This window comes from Salmo salar, chromosome ssa15, assembly GCF_905237065.1.
Source record: "Salmo salar chromosome ssa15, Ssal_v3.1, whole genome shotgun sequence".
Lineage (NCBI taxonomy): Eukaryota > Metazoa > Chordata > Actinopteri > Salmoniformes > Salmonidae > Salmo > Salmo salar.
The window spans coordinates 38236441-38253265 of NC_059456.1; the positions used below are offsets into that span (position 1 = coordinate 38236441).

General features: G+C 44.6%; 1 protein-coding gene across 10 annotated transcripts in view; it reads left to right on the plus strand.

The window, feature by feature from the left end:
• LOC106571378 (protein FAM184A) overlaps positions 1 to 16825 on the plus strand; it is a 107708-nt gene that overhangs the window by 85142 nt on the left and 5741 nt on the right. For 5 of the 10 annotated variants that reach the window (XR_001320920.2, XR_006759173.1, XM_014144394.2 and 2 more), the window contains 7 exons: positions 2155 to 2308; positions 2706 to 2833; positions 9759 to 9943; positions 11382 to 11528; positions 14210 to 14333; positions 14727 to 14831; positions 15675 to 15886. Coding sequence is in view for 8 of the 10 variants with exons in the window: in XM_014144394.2 (XP_013999869.2) it covers positions 2155 to 2308; positions 2706 to 2833; positions 9759 to 9943; positions 11382 to 11528; positions 14210 to 14333; positions 14727 to 14831; positions 15675 to 15886 (1055 nt within the window). In the remaining 2 variants the exon portion in view is untranslated. Of the gene's footprint in view, positions 1 to 2154; positions 2309 to 2705; positions 2834 to 9758; positions 9944 to 11381; positions 11529 to 14209; positions 14334 to 14726; positions 14832 to 15491; positions 15638 to 15674; positions 15887 to 16825 lie in introns of those variants that run through there. The other 5 variants (XM_014144398.2, XM_014144399.2, XM_014144396.2 and 2 more) reach the window with 4 other exon arrangements.

Consider the following 16825-nt stretch of genomic DNA (forward strand, 5'->3'; position numbering starts at 1 on the left):
GTAGAGCATGGCGCTTGCAACGCCAGGGTTGTGGGTTCGATTCCCACTGGGGGCCAGTATGTAAAAATGTCATAAAAATGTATGCACTCTACTGGAAGTCGCTCTGGATAAGAGCGTCTGCTAAATGACTAAAATGTCAAATGTAAATGTATTTGGGTTTAGTTTGTTCTAGACATGTTTTATGAGGAGAAAGTCATTTACAGTGTAGTAAAGCAAACAGAATTGTCTTGTTTGAGGCATTAGGGACAAATCCAGTTTCTCCTTGCCTGCAGGAGGAACACACATCCCCTGATTGTATCTATTTGCATCACAAACTCTGTTATACAATGACTAATAAAATGCTCATTTTGACATCCAATCTAGATCTCTACTTTTTCACAGTAAAACATTTCCTGTAAATCCCCTAGTTCTAGGTATGAACACACAATACGGTGTCTCTTGGGATTCTCGCAAACTATCCATTTTTCTCCGTTCAATCTTATTTTTAATTTGTGAACAGGCTGCCGACAGTATCAACTGAATGAATGAGACTGCGCACAGACCTAACAGACCCAGGGCTTTGGACCTGAGAGAAAATATGTAGATCATTTACTAGCCTTGTCCCATACCATTGTCAACCAATACATGAACGAACACACTTAGGAATTAGCTAAAACACAAACACGACCCAAGGACCACCAGCCTAACAATTAACATCTAGATACTACACTACATAGACTCTGACAAATAGGCATTCAAATAAGCCTTGTTACTGAGGTAGCAACATACCCAGTCCCTCTAACTCCCATGTTTCTACAGTACATGGTTTGATATGGAACTTTGTTTGTGGCGATGGGAGATTTTAGCTTGTTATCTATTCTAAAAGGGCTGCTGTCGCTACGGGGTTCTTCCTCGTCTGAGGTTAGGAACATTGCTTTCTACTGAACTCTCCCAGCAGTAGCCTATTAGAGGACTTGCTGCCTCGCCACAGAATGTCCCCCCTGATGGCCATTAGAATGATACTGACATGACCTAACCTTTTACTTCTCTACAAGGACACTGTGCCGACACACACACACACACACACACACACACACACACACACACACACACACACACACACACACACACACACACACACACACACACTGATGTGGCTCAACCACTAACTGTTGGGTACAGCATTCAACAAACATAATTGCTAAGAACATCATGCCACAGCTGATTTATTCCTGTTTACTTTGTAAGGCCTATTTGATTGAATATTATACAAGTCATATGTTGATTGAAAGGCACTTATCTTTCTATTTCCATCTTAATCGTGTTTTATCCCTATCAATCTACAAATGGTACAAATACTTTAACCATGTACAAATGGTTAAAGTACAAAAGGGAAAATAAATACGCATAAATATGGGTTGTATTTACAATGGTGTTTGTTCTTCACTCACACACTTCTCTCTTTCTCTCTCTCTCTCTTTCTTTGTCTCTCTCTTTGTCTCTTTCTTTCTCTACACCCTCCCTCCCATGATTGGAGATTGTAGTGTGATATGGTGTATTCATGAGGTTTGACAAGTACCAGGTGTCTAGTGTTACTTTATGGAACTGTGACCTTATCCTTGCCATGTTAACGGCTCTGTGTCTACTTAATTGAGTTTAGAGTGGCGTATTGTGTGCTGATTTGCTCGCTGTTGCTGGAAAACCTTCCAAAAGCCTTCCAATAGCCCCAACAAGCTGCTGATGATATGCTTAAGTGATAATTAATTATAATATAATTCCATAGTGATCAGGAATAATGTTTAAAACAAGTATTTTGGCTCCATGGTGCTATGCCACTGCCTGAGTCCCTCTCATCCTTTTTGTTACTGAACTACACTTAGTCCAACAGCAACATACAGGTTGAGTTTAACTGATGCTGTTCCAAGATTCTCCCAAACTGATCTTTCTCTTTACCGTCTGAACTCTTCATATATGTTTCAGACTATCCCTTCTAGCGATGAAAATAATGGTTCTTTTTTTCATTAACCAGCACCGTCAACCAGATGAAAACCGGTTATCCGTGCCAAGAAGTTATATACAATGATTTGTATGTCATTTGTTTGTCCTTGTCCTAACCTGTGTGTGTCCCTCCTGACCTCTGAACTTGTGTGTGTGTGTGTGTGTGTGTGTGTGTAGGAGCTGGAGCATCGTCTGCGGCAGCAGCACCACATAGAGCTCCAGTCGGTGAGAGAGGCTCACAGACACAGCATTGAGACGCTCAAACAGCAGTCAGAGCAGGAGCTGCAGACTCTACGCTTCGAGCTGGAGGACGAGGGCAAGGCCATGCTGGGTAAGAGCCATGCTGGGTTAAGGTCTGATGGGGAATGGTCTCCGGGTCTCATACTGGGTTAACGGCCCAGGCAGGGAGTGGGCCACACCGGGTTGAAGCCCTAGCAACGAAGGCCATGTTGGGTTAGGACCTTGAGAGAGAAAGGCAATATGTAGTGATAGAGGACCATTCTAGGTAAATGCTAGACTTGGTTGTAGCCTTTAGAAAAAGCCATTGGAAGCTAGTGTTGCTAAACACAGCCTGACACTCCTCCCTTTAGGAATCAAGGAAATGCTGGAACATTCCATCACATAGCTTATTAGAGGCAGGAGATGTACTGTGTGATGAATGTGTTTTAATTAGCTAGAGGCGAGCTCCCTAAGGACCCTGTCTGTCTCTCTATCTCTTTGGTTCCTAGCCTCTCTGCGCTCTGAGCTGAACCACCTCCATGCCTCGGCCATAGAACATCTACGGCAGACCCACCAACAGGAGACGGCTGCAGCTAAACTGGAGCTGGAAAATGCCCTGGAGAACAGCCGAACACAGGTCAGAGTCACCGGGACATACTGCCATTCCACATATCACTTAGCTAACAGAGATAATGGAAACAATATGGATGGGCCAGCATTAGTTTGTACTACAGTATGATTGGATATTGGCCATGAACAACAGCATTGTAAAAAAATATGTTGGTATTGTAATCGCCTTAACAGCAGGCAATTTTGTATAGTGGCTTAACGATGAGGTTAGACATTAGCTCAATGAATGAGGATAGATAATGATATTAAAAAAGGGAGAAAGAGTAAAAAATCTAGATAATCCTTCTGTGCCTTTTATTGTGCAGACTGAAATGCTTTTTCACTAATGGCCATAGAAGAGAAATATCTGCCTTGGCAACAGCCCTCTTTTCTCCTCTCCACTCTGGCTTCTGTTGCTTGTATATTCACACATCTGAATAGCTGTGTGGCTTGTTGGATACAGCTTGAGCAAGAGTCATCAGTGGGTTGGAACCTGGGGTTCTGGCCTCTAGAGAGAGAACAAGTGACAGCCTCCCTCCCACACACACACACACACAGACACACACTCCACAGAGAATTTTTTTTTTTAAATGCTCAATGCATCATCCATTTGCTCCCGATTGCTCCACTTTCGGCAACAAATTTGGGTGCTTTTTATAACCCTAACATGCGCTATTCACAGAAACAAAGATCTTAACTATTGCCTTTTGTACATAACCAATAGCTATGCCACACCCAGCTTACAGTATGTGCAGTTTAAAAGATGGTAATGCACACGGGGGGAGGCTGATGTGTCAGTTAGAGAGCAGTAGGTTTACCTCCCATAATACCAGCACTCTGAGCCGGCCCAACTCCTGTCAACGGGCTCTTCATCTCAGGCATAAATCACTCTAATTAAGTCTAATGCCCTGGGTCCTCTGTCATCGCCATGGCAGAGCCAGATGTTCAGGGCCAGGCACACAGCTGTTTCTGAGGGAACCTACTCCTACGCTAGTCAGTCTCCTGCAAGGTCACAACGCAAATACAGTTCTACCTGCCAAATAAAAGAAGATACGAGCCAGGGTACCTACTGCAGTGCGAGCAGGTTCACTTTCCACAGTGACACATAAATCATCTAAACCTCTTACAGCAGACAGGCCCCTATCACAACAGAAGCAGGCTACTATGTCAAAGTTATGACAGGGTTTTATTTTGTTTTTGTTTGTCTGACGATGAGGAAAATGGCAGCGGCAGCGAAGCAGAAATGTGTTCCAGTAAGCAATTTCAATGTGTGATCCATCTCCTGTTATAATTCGAGGATACCTGGAAAACAAAACAGGGAATATATTGAGGTCTTTTGAGGTGGGATTCTAACTCTTGTTTGACAGCATCAAATCAAATTTTATTTGTCACATGTGCCGAATACAACAGGTGTAGATCTTACAGTGAAATGCTTACTTACAAGCCCTTAACCAACAATGCGGTTTTAAGAAAAATGGCAAAAAAAATAAGAAATAATAGCGAGGCTATATACAGGGGGTACTGGTACAGAGTCAATGTGTGGAGGCACCGGTTAGTTGAGGTAATTGAGGTAATATGTACATGTAGGTAGAGTTATTAAAGTCACTATGCATAGATAATAACAGAGAGTAGCAGCAGTATAGAAGAGGGGGCAATGCAAATAGTCTGGGTAGCCGTTTGATTCGATGTTCAGGAGTCTTATGGCCTGGGGGTAGAAGCTGTTAAGAAGCCTTTTGGACCTAGACTTGGTGCTCCAGTACCGCTTGCCGTGCGGTAGCAGAGAGAACAGTCTATGACTAGGGTGGCTGGAGTCTTTGACCATTTTTAGGGCCTTCCTCTGACACCGCCTGGTATAGAGGTCCTGGATGGTAGGATGCTTGGTCCCAGTGATGTACTGGGCTGTACGCACTACCCTCTGTAGTGCCTTGTGGTCGGAGGTCGAGCAGTTGCCATACCAGGCGGTGATGCAACCAGTCAGGATGCTCTCGATGGTGTAACTGTAGAAACTTTTGAAGATCTGAGGACCCATGACAAACCTTTTCAGTCTCCTGAGGGGGAATAGGTTTTGTCGTGCCCTCTTCACGACTGTCTTGGTGTGCTTGGACCATGTTAGTTTGTTGGTGATGTGGACACCAAGGAACTTGAAGCTCTCAACCTGCTCTACTACAGACCCGTCGATGAGAATGGGGGCGTGCTCGGTCCTCAATTTCCTGTAGTCCACAATCATCTCCTTTATCTTGATCACACTGAAGGAGAGGTTGTTGTCCTGGCACCACACGGCCAGGTCTCTGACCGCCTCCCTATAGGCTGTCTCGTCGTTGTCGGTGATCAGGCCCACCACTGTTGTGTCATCGGCAAACTGAATAATGGTGTTGGAGTCGTGCCTGGCCATGCAGTCATGGGTGAACAGGGAATACAGGAGGGGACTGAGCACGCACCCCTGAGAGGCCCCGTATTGAGGATCAGCGTGGCGGATGTGTTGTTATCTACCCTTACCACCTGGGGGCGGCCCGTCCAGGATCCAGTTGCAGAGAGAGGTGTTATGCCCAGGGTTCTTAGCTTAGTGATGAGCTTTGAGGGCACTATGGTGTTGAACATTGAGCTTTAGTCAATGAATAGCATTCTCACATAGGTGTTCCTTTTGTCCAGGTGTGAAAGGGCAGTGTGGAGTGTAATAGAGATTGCATCATCTGTGGATCATGTTGGGGTAGTATGCAAATTGGAGTGGGTCTAGGGTTTCTGGGATGATGATGTTGATGTGAGCCATGACCAGCCTTTCAAAGCACTTCATGGCTACAGACGTGAGTGCTACAGGTCAGTAGACATTTAGGCAGGTTACGTTAGTGTTCTTGGGCACAGGGACTATGGTGGTCTGCTTGAAACATGTTGCTATTACAGACTCAGACAGGGACATGTTGAAAATGTCAGTGAAGACACCTGCCAGTTGATCAGCGCATGCTCGGAGTACACATCCTGGTAATCTGTTTGGCCCTGCGGTCTTGTGAATGTTGACCTGTTTAAAGGTCTTACTCACATCGACTGCGGAGCGCATGAACACACAGTCATCTGGAACAGCTGATGCTCTCATGTACGTTTCAGTGTTACTTGCCTCGAAGTGAGCATAGAAGTAATTTAGCTCGTCTGGTAAGCTCGTGTCACTGGGCAGCTCGCGGCTGTGGTTCCTTTTGCAGTCTGTAATAGTTTGCAAGCACTGCCACATCCAACGAGCATCGGAGCTGGTGTAATACAATTCGATCTTAGTCCTGTATTGACGCTTCACCTGTTTGATGGTTCGTCAGAGGGCATATCGGATTTCTTATAATCTTCAGGGTTAGAATCCCGCTCCTTGACAGCGGCAGTTCTACCCTTTAGCTCAGTGTGGATGTTGCCTGAAATCCATGGCTTCTGGTTGGAGTATGTACGTACAGTCACTGTGGGGACGGCGTCATTGATGCACTTATTGGTGAAGCCAGTGACTGATGTGGTGTACTCCTCAATGCCATTGGAAGAATCGCAGAACATATTCCAGTATGTGCAAGCAAAACAGTCCTGTAGCTTATCATCTGTTTCATCTGACCACTTTTTTATTGACCGAGTCACTGGTGCTGCCTGCTTTAGTTTGAGCGCTGTGTTGCCTTAGCTTTAATTGTGGACCCCTGAGAGATGGACGGTGCTGGCTCGTTTAATGAGATTAGCAGGACTGGTCTGCGGTGTGGATAATTGCATTTGCTGGGGATAGTGATCAGCTGTCCCCACAGATTAAAGCTCAGCTTCTGACAGACAAATGGCTCTGAAGAATGTTTATTTTCTATACTCCCCTGGTACATCTTGTCCCTCTCTCTCTGTTTGTGTGTGTGTGTGTGTGTGTGTGTGTGTGTGTGTGTGTGTGTGTGTGTGTGTGTGTGTGTGTGTGTGTGTGTGTGTGTGTGTGTGTGTGTGTGTGTGTGTGTGTGTGTGTGTGTGTGTGTGTGTGTGTGTGTGTGTGAACATGATTATGGAGAGGTCTGTGCCATATTTCCTCATGTTTTTTTGTATCTGATGTCTAATCTCCTCACACTGATTCCTCAAAACAATGTCTGTCTATGAGACCCGTCTTAATGAAATCCCACACAGCTCTTTATGCTCAGTGAATCTCCAACAATTGAAGCATTGCTAATGGCTAGTCATCCGCAGCGAACCTATTTTTCACAGAGAAGACGGGCCGCGGCCTGTTTGTAAACTGTGATAAATGCCTCTATTTTCCCAAATGAATGGGCAGATGGGAATGTTTGGGGGAGGTGCGCTCCTGTCATCTCTAATATAGGGATCAATAGAACTGCTCCAGATTTAGGATCTTAATTTGACCTATATCGTCACAGCAAAATAATCCTGCAGCAACAGGATTTGAACATTTTAGTCCATAATGTTGCTTGATTGGTGGTAAGGCTATTAGCTGGCCAAAAGTAGGCTACATGAAAAGTGCAATTCTCTTCATATAAGTGTGTGTTGGTGTGGGTTTTCAGTGAATTTCTGTAAATCAAGAAGGTCATCTGCCTTCTCAGTGATCAAATTAAGCTCTGTATGTAGCAGTATTGGGAATGATTTGAATTCAAACTACAGGTACTGTATACTTGATCTCCTCATTTCTGGAGGCTGAAGGAAACATTTTGTCTGGTCCTAGGGCTTGTGATCACCTTCCTCTGGCCTTTTGATCAGCCTGCTCTGAAACTATAGAGACAGACAGTCCTGTGGAAGCAGGGAGAGGGAGTGAAGAGCGAGAGAGAGAGAGAGAGAGGGGAGCTGGGGCTCAAAGAGTAGACTTGTCTTCTAATCAGCTCCTCGCTGAGACCTGTCTATTCCCAGACCACTGTACTGTGCCTTCTACCCACCTCCATTCACAATACTGTCAAAATAACTCTCAGCCAGCCACAGAAATTACATTTTTCATATATATTTTGTCAAAGATAAGAGATCAAATGTGGTGATTATTGGAGGTGGGAACTCCATCTACCAACTTCCCACCAGTCCCTCAGAAGAAGCTTTTAAAAACTGCTATTTTGTTCCTGTGACATTTTAACCAAAGGCTTTGATGCTTCCTTTGACCTGGAAAAGTTCCACCCACAGAAGGGGCTGATTTTGAGGAGTGCTGCTCGAATGGTTCCACCATAGAATTTTCTCTCCAACAGAATATGGACAATGAATATTGCTATTCTATAGTGTCATCGTGACAGAGTCAGTGGTATTTAGACTGGCCCTCGGGCACCTTGCATCGTGAGTGTCCTCACTGTGAGTATCAGTGCTGCTAATAGAGCTGTCACCACTGTCTCACTTCACAGCCCACACACACACACATGGACACGCACACGCCCGCGTGCACACACATTCACATGAATGGACACACACACACACACACACACTTTCCTAACCAGCCACAGCCTACACAAATATAGGGTCAAGCGCCAATTACAACCTAGGCACAAACTCCCTTCTCCCACACTGATGTTTAACCGTTTAACTCTGTTCTCCACTGCTGGCAATGTCCGCCTCTCTACCTGTCCTTGTGGAAATCCACAACACAACCATGCAGAGACATGTCAATCATGTGTGCCTCCAAGCCAAACAGGTGGTGATTATTGGAGATTGGAAGGCAGCAGAAATGTCACAGTGAATTTCTGTTAAGCAGAGGACGGAGAAATGATCTTCTATGGAGGAGCGAGCCAGTCCCCTAAAACCAGCCCCCTGCAGCGGCCCACACATGAATAACTAGAATACTGTTATCACAATAATCCGCTGGCATGAAATTATATTTACAGGAATTCAAAGTTAATGCATGCAGATTGTAATATGATAACACAAGAGCCATTAACTTTATAATACCAGTGTTTGGCTTGACGGTATGCTGTGTGAACTGTTAGCCAGATGTCTCTTTTAGAGAGGGAGAGACTTCTAAAAGAGCTGCTGTTGCCAAAGTGGAAAATGACCCTTGAGCCAAGCAAAGCATGATACATCAACACCATGGCTTTACTTCTGGCTCCAGTAAAATCAGGTAGTTACATGTATTTCTGCCTGGCGGAAGGAGATGTTTGCATTTGATATATCAGCCTGGTGAGTTAACTGTTATGTAACTTTGGGAAAGAGAGTGATAATAGCCTAGAGTAAATTCAGATGGCAGCGTTGTCCCTATTACATACTGAACAATTGACTAAATACATGTATTCTAGGGAATGTTTTCCGATATGTTTTCAGTACAGTTGACCCTGACTGGAATAGACCGGAGCAGCCATGTTTGAGCTGATAGTCAGGAGATGACTCCCGAGTGGCACAGTGGTCTAAGACACTGCATCTCAGTGCAAGATGGTTCAATCCAGGCTGCATCACATCCGGCCCGTGATTGGGAGTCCCATAGGACGGCGCACAATTGGCCCAGCGTCGTCCATGTTTGGCCGGGATAGCCTAGTTAAATAAGGGTTAAATAAAAAAATGTAATGCCCTTTTCCTGGGATGCAACCTTTTCCAGGCGATCTAACAGTCCTCTAACACGTTGTTGTAACTCGTACTAACTATAAACAAATACAAGCAGCACAATCAGCACTTTATTTATCAGTAGATCTATTCAGCATCGATATTATCAACCTCCCAACAGACGTGTTCAGTGAAGTCCACATTTAGTTCTGAGAGAGGCAGAGGGATGCCATGGCATGTGAGTGTGCTCACGTATTATGATGTAGCATCCATAGCACTGTAAAGATGGTGTCAGAAAGTATCACAGTACCCCCTGGGAATACAAGGGGACAGCACAGCAGCACACGCCAGTGGGATCAAATGCTAACTCAAACTTGTTTTTTTTACTTGTTTTTGTTTGCATATAAATGTGTGTGTGTGTGTGTGTGTGTGTGTGTGTGTGTGTGTGTGTGTGTGTGTGTGTGTGTGTGTGTTTCTTTGTGCCGTCGTATGTCTGCCTTTTCCCCATTCAGGAGAGGGAGTTGCTGGGCCGGATCTCAGACCTGCAGGAGGAGGTGGAAAGGAGGAAGAACCACATTGCTCAGCTGGACCATGAGATTCACACACTGAACGAGAACATCAACACACTCACCAAGGAGCTGGAGCTCAAGGGCAAGGAGGTGCTGAAGATCCGCAGCGAGGCCAACCAGCAGATCAGGTGGGCTGGAGGAGAGTGCAGGAGGGGAGGGCAGGGTCGTGACCCTACCACAGGGCATTATGGGGTGACACACAGGAGGGTTGACACAATAACAGGTCATCTACAGTAAAGCTGTTCTGGTGCATTGCCAAACTTAATTAGGTGAATCTCTGTACGCTGTCTCTGCAGGCGAATGCCTGTACCTCGTTTTAATATGGCCACGATGAAGGTTTTTAACACGTTTTGTTCAGATGACTGGTGAATCACAACACGACAAGTTCAGTTGTGTGAATTCCTCTTGTTTAGACGTGACAGTCGGTGGCCATTGGCAGTGCTGGCATCGTTTTTGAGTTACATTACATTTGAAGGATACTGGAAAGAGAGGAGGCCAATTTGCCTCTCCCTTCTGGAAGTCCTGTTTTGTGCACTGTTATTCCCTTTGATGACTTGGTCTCTTTGACATTTGTTTTTCTCCTGTAGTTTAATGGTCAAATAAATGTATAAGAAAATATGAAAGTCAGGGTTATTTGGGGCAAGGCCTGAATATAATCTATCATGCTTTTCCCACAGGCTGATATGAATAATTCACTCTTATATGAATGAATAATGTGGTCTGAGGCCTGGATGGAACAAACAGCAGGCTCTCTCATTAGAATTGAAGGCCTGTTTGGTGATGAATCAAAAATGGAGGCTGACGCTTTTCTAGAGCTAGAGATAACCAAGCGCATGGGGTTAGTGTGTGTGTGTGTGTGTGTGTGTGTGTGTGTGTGTGTGTGTGTGTGTGTGTGTGTGTGTGTGTGTGTGTGTGTGGCGTCAACAACACATATCACTGGTTGGATTCCAGGCCCCTTGCGGAGCACCTTTCACTTCCAATTATGTAACACGCTGGCAAATCCTAGTTTCCTGAGATAAAAATAAATAAATTGGAAAAGATTTGTGTCCCTCAGGGAGCGTTACTCAGGGAGAGGCAAACGTATTCCTCTGCACTCCTCGTGCTCTGCCTCTCTCTTTGACTGCAGTAGCTCTACGTGAGCAACACTGCCATATAGCCTACTGAGGGGAGAGAGGGAGTCACTGCTACAATGCAGGGAATTTCAATCAGCTGGTGTAATGCCTTGGAAGAGTCCTGTCTATCTGTCCCACATCAAAATAAATCAATAAGTAAATAGAGAAGAGTGTTTTCCACTTATGGTGAAACAGTGATATCTCTCCTCCAGAGCCTCCTGCTATAAATTATATATGTCTTTCTTGGCAACAAAAAAAAAGAAGGAAAGTCAAAGATGAATGAAATTGTAATGGAGCCAGCAGGATTAAAAGAAACGTGTCTGTGGTAATTGTGCCAAGTTAGGATACTGAGTTAGGATACTGTAACACCTCTTCACAGGAGCTGTACCTCAGAGCTGGAGAGGTGTTTAAAGACGTGATCTGAATGGGTTTTAATGATCTGGTCTCTTCTCAGGGCTCATGAACAGGACCTGTCGAAGAAACACGAGCGAGAGATGGCTGAGATGAACGCCATGCACAACAGAGAGACTCAGAACATGCTGTGTGACTTCAACAAGGCCCAGGAACTCCTCAAAGACAAGATCTCTGCTCTGCAAGTCCTGTACGTACAGTACATCCAGTATGTAGTTGATATCGCACTCATTGTGAGAGCATATGTGATAGTGTGATTATATAAAGCCCTGGCAGATGATGAAAGGCCACAGTCCCTGGCAGAGCACAGGCTGAAGAGGTGAGTGTCCCACACAGATACAGGTATGGATGGAAGGAGGAAGGAAGGATTGGATGGGAGGGAGGGAGGGATGGAGGGAGGGAGAGAGGGAGGGAGGGGGTGGCTGCACATGATCTCCGGAGGTGAATATGGCCCATTGGGAAGGTCCTTCCCTTTTATGAGAGATCTGACAGACCTGTTTTGTTGTCCACTGTGCTGCATGGAGGTGACTGTGTCCTCAAACCCCCACCGCATGCACGCACACACACACACACAAACACAACTCTGTCTATCAGCAGCAGTGTCCTACTTGGGATAAACCTCCAGCTGGGTGTGCAGGTCCCCTAGCTTTCAAGACACCACAGTACTGTACACAAACAGTACACACCAGAAAATACGACCATAGACATAGAAATCCCCTGCAATCTACTCTGAATAGATCCAAGGAGATATACTGTAATGATTATAGGGATAACAGGCAGCTTTCTCTGTAAGAAATATGTTTGGGATATGAGAGAGAGAGAGAGAGAGGGGGAGAGAGGGAGAAGAGAGCGAGAAAGAGAGACTGAGAGAGTTAGATGGAACAGATATACAGGATCCTGGGACTGGGGAGTGACCTCATTTAGTTTCATGTGAATGAGAGCACCATCTAGACACAAAGCCAGCTACTGCAGAGAGAGCATCTGTGATGTCCTCCACCAAATCTTCTCATGGCTCAATCACACCTTTCAAAATGAAATGCTAGTGAAGCATACGTCATCATTTGTGCATGTTCCTCAAGTAAATTTGACTGACAAACAGAATCCAGTACAATCCTGTAAAAATTGTTCACATTAGACACAGATTTGTCTGTCGCTAACCTTTCTAAAACCAACAAGGTCCAAGCCCCTGTCATTCTCAATTTTCTGACTAGTTTCCAAGGCCTTACCTTGAGGTCAACAATATACTGCCTGCTAATTAAGCACATAACAAATCTATTTTAACAACAGCCCCGGTCCCCTCCCCAATGAATCACCTTGGCAGCCTCGTTCCCCAAAGCCGGTCCCTGGCCACCTCTAAATATTATGCCATTTAAGCTCTATGAATATTTTATCTCATTACATGGGAACTAACACAAGTTTGTTGCCTGATTTGGTTGTTGTTCGTTTTAGTGCTTCCTAGCCGTTAGTTCCATCTGTTTTGAACGATGTCGCTGGAGAGTTGAGTGGAGTGTGATGATGAGCAGTGTTAGGGAGTAGGGAACTACATGTAGTTCAACTAGTCATTTAACTCCATTTTGCAGTTGCTTGGTGGTAGTTGAACTAAATTCTAATCTAGGTAGTGTTTACAGTAGTAAATATTTTTTTTTACCATGTAGCGGTGTAGGTAACTACTGGAACTACACACTACTTTCTTGTCTAAAATAAAATATGGCTTAAGTAAGCAATACTTTCCTTTCTTTTTCGGCTTCAGCCCTGCCTAATTCTCACTTGAAACATTGTTTTTGTGTTAAATAAGCTAAATTACACATTCTGTTAACAACTCCCAGAGTGATTTGTTCTTGAAATTTGGAGTCTATGACATCAGATTTAGATATGATCATTTATCACGCAGTAGTTTGGATGTAGTGAACTGCTTTTTCAAAGTAACTTTAGTTAAGTTAACTATATTTTCTTAAGGGTAGCTTTAGTGTAGCTAACTTCTTCCAGTGTGAAGTAATTGGTAGTTTGGTAAACTATATTTTCAGAATAGCTTCATCCAACAATGATGACGATATAAACAAAATAAAAAGCAAGCCAGCACCAGCCTCCCAGGCTGCATTGCAGCAACATGTTGGTTTCACACTGTTTATGTTTGGAGCATGTGTAGGGATGCAGATGAGTCTGTAGTGAAACGTGACACTGAAGTAAAGTGTAGTAGATGCTGTTTCTGTCAATTAAGCAACAAATGAACGGATCGCTGATGCATAGCAGCGTGACAGAAGCAATTGTCATGATATCCAATACGCTTCCTCTCTAATTCAAGCGTGTTCCTGTCCCTGTCTTGCATCTGAGTTTAATGGAGAGTTTGGTATCACTTGTCATTCCACATCTGGAGTGCTGAGGACGTCATCCCAAACTGGACATGATGGATGCTTCTTTCGAGCAAGAAGAATATCTCAGCGCATTAAAGTCATCAATGTCAAATTAGAGGCAGCACAAAACTGTGGAGAGGCAGATGGCTTTGATCACTGATAAGAACTCTTCTAAAGAGCGCTCGTTATTTGCTGAGAAGTTTAATTGGAATTCAGAACAACATGTAATGTTTCTCGTGTTTTGATCATAGTAATACATAAGCACAAATAGGCGTTCTGATTATGAGATTAAAGGTAGGAGGGTTAAAAGCTAATGCTTTAGTATTGATCTGCAGATGATGGAAGGGAAGCTTTCAAACATGCTCCCTTAGTGTATGCTCATATCCCCGTGCTGATCCAAGGCACTTTGATCATCATGTTACTCAAACAAAATGTTGTTTCCACAATGTTACCTGATTCACACTGTGTTGTGAGGAAACTGTGATATGTGAGAGCCCTAATGGCCCCCTCCTCTCCCCAGGCTGGAGGGCACGGAGGATAAGTTCCGGAACAGGGAGAGCCGGCCTGAGGACCTGCAGGTGATTGCTGAGCTAAAGGACATAGTGACTGAGAGGGAGTCCCTCGTCAAGAAGCTGGTGGTAAGTGTATGTACACAGTACAAGATGGCTTACAGGATGCCCTTGTGTGGTTTTACCCAACAATCCTAGACGTGGAGCCTGCATGCCTGTCTACCTCCAATCAATAGTAGACCAGACTATGGAGTGCTGTTGCCTTGCGTGATTAAGATTTCTCATTCAGCAGCAGTAGACTCCAGTATGTTACAGCCATTGAGTCCCAGCAATGTATTGTAGACACCTATTCAGCATACTGTATCTATAGCATTAGAGCTCGGCTAGAAACCCTGTGACTTTTGCGGGTTGTATCACACGGTACTGGTTTTTAAGCCCACGAATGACATTTAATTAGAGTGTGAGGTGTGAGATGATCAATAACCCAGAGAACCATGACCTAACTGAAGTCTCTCTGTTCACGTGCAGGACGACAAAAAGTTCTACCAGCTGGAATTGGTGAACAGAGAGACCAACTTCAACAAGGTGTTCAACACCAGTCCCAACGTGGGAGTAATAAATCCCCTCATCAAGGTGAGCTGACCGCTGCACACTAACACACCACATACAGACAGACACACAGACAGACAGACAGACGGTGGACTAGCACTGACCATGTGCATTACCTCGTCTTATAGTATATACTCTGCCAGTTGATTAGAGCCATATAGCTTATCTGAACTAATCTTTGACTCTTTGTGAAGACCAAAAGTGTCAGTTGACAATTTGAAACCCTTAGGGAACCATCCCGATCATTACAAGCCTAAACCACTAGCCTGTACCTCATTGTAGAAAATGGTTGAAGTGGAGATTTTAAGTTGCCTTTCCACATATCCTTAGTCTTGATTTCCATTGGAACCATTCCATCTCTTAGTGGAGAGAAGTTGGGTCCCATTCCAATGTAAATGCAGCAACCCCCTGTCTCCCAGTTGAATGGATCACTCTGCATGGTCAATATGTAACTGTTGACTCCATTTCAAGTTCTAGAACTTCCGATATTTTGTTACATATAGTTTGTTTGTGTACATTTGTTTGTGTGTGTGTGTGGGGGGGGTAGTCAGTGTGTGTATGTCTCTTATCTCACTGTTCAGACATCCAGTTCTCCTTTGCTTTCCAAGCCATTCTTTGTTAGTGTGAACTTTCTGTAGCCTCTTCATCTGATACTTTTTTCTCATCTTAATTCACATATTATAGCTGAGAGCGACTGTTCCTTCGCTAGTTGAGTGGTACGAGCTTGACCTTCAGAAAGCCTCCATCCACATAAATCCTCTGAGAATGAGAAATATATAGATGTATGTATATACACAAGTTTTTTTTTTTTTCATTGGACTAGTTCTTCCTATTTCCGTTTCTTTGTGTTTTTGTCCCTCTGTGTAGCAAAAGAGAAAGAATGACAAATCAGCAAACCGATTCAGCAGCTCTCCAAACCTCAGGGCTCTGGAGGCAGCAGGAACAGGGATGGGGAGCGGGCAGCCCCAGCCCAACCGCTTAGAGCCTATCCCCAACTCCCCCATTCACCACCTTGACCTCAACACTAGCAAACCTCTGCCCCCACCGACCCCTCCGACAGAGCCCAAGAAATTCATGAGGTGAGCGCCACCCCTCCCTCGCCGCTGATGCCTCGGTCTGCGTCATGGGCAGGCCCAGGGTCAAGCACACTGACACACAGACATTGCCCGACCCTCGGCCCATACAGCTGCAGATAGGCGGCTTTCATACAAACCTCTCCAGTCAGCTGCCATATCCCTTTCTAATGGGCTTCAGTCTTTGAAAGAAACTTCTCAATGTTATCCTCACTGGAGGATGTTGATGTTCTTCCCCCCTCTCTCTCAGACTTCGCTCTGAGGAAACAGAACAGCTTCAAATCAGGAATTACGGCTTTAAAAAAACAAAAAAACACTTCAGTCTGAAAGTGTAATTAGCTTGAATAATAGATTAAGTTGCCTGCTGCCTGTTGCAGACAGGCTGAGGGGTTCATCCCAGGATTCCCTCTTGATTGCTATTCTATTTGAAGGACATGAATGCTTTTGTCTTTGCCTGCAGTTTTTGCGAGGCTTTGATTGTGTCCCCAGAGATTTGGCTTTCGGAGAGAGGGAGACCTCCCACAATTACTCCCCCAACTTCTCTGTCAACTTATCTTTACTGTATACCAGGAAGTCATTGGCTTTACTTGACGGTTTCTTTTCAAACACACAAAGGGATATTCCATCTGAACCTACACACACTCCAGGAGATGTATGAACACTTTACTATATTATTCTAAAGCCCCATGCAATACATGAGACTTTGAAAATGGCATTGGAATGCAAAAGGAGCATGTGTGCACCCCACCCGTCACTCTTAACATGTCAGCGTATGTGTTCCTGCTAGCAGTTGTGTCTCTTTGTGTCATTGTGTCTTTGTATTTTTCTCATTGGGTGATGTGTTGTTGTTCTGTTAAACCACCTCATCCTCATCGGCCTCCGGGCATGCTGCACTTACTGCACTTTGTTATCCACATTGATGTGCAATTGTTTGATTTGTATATG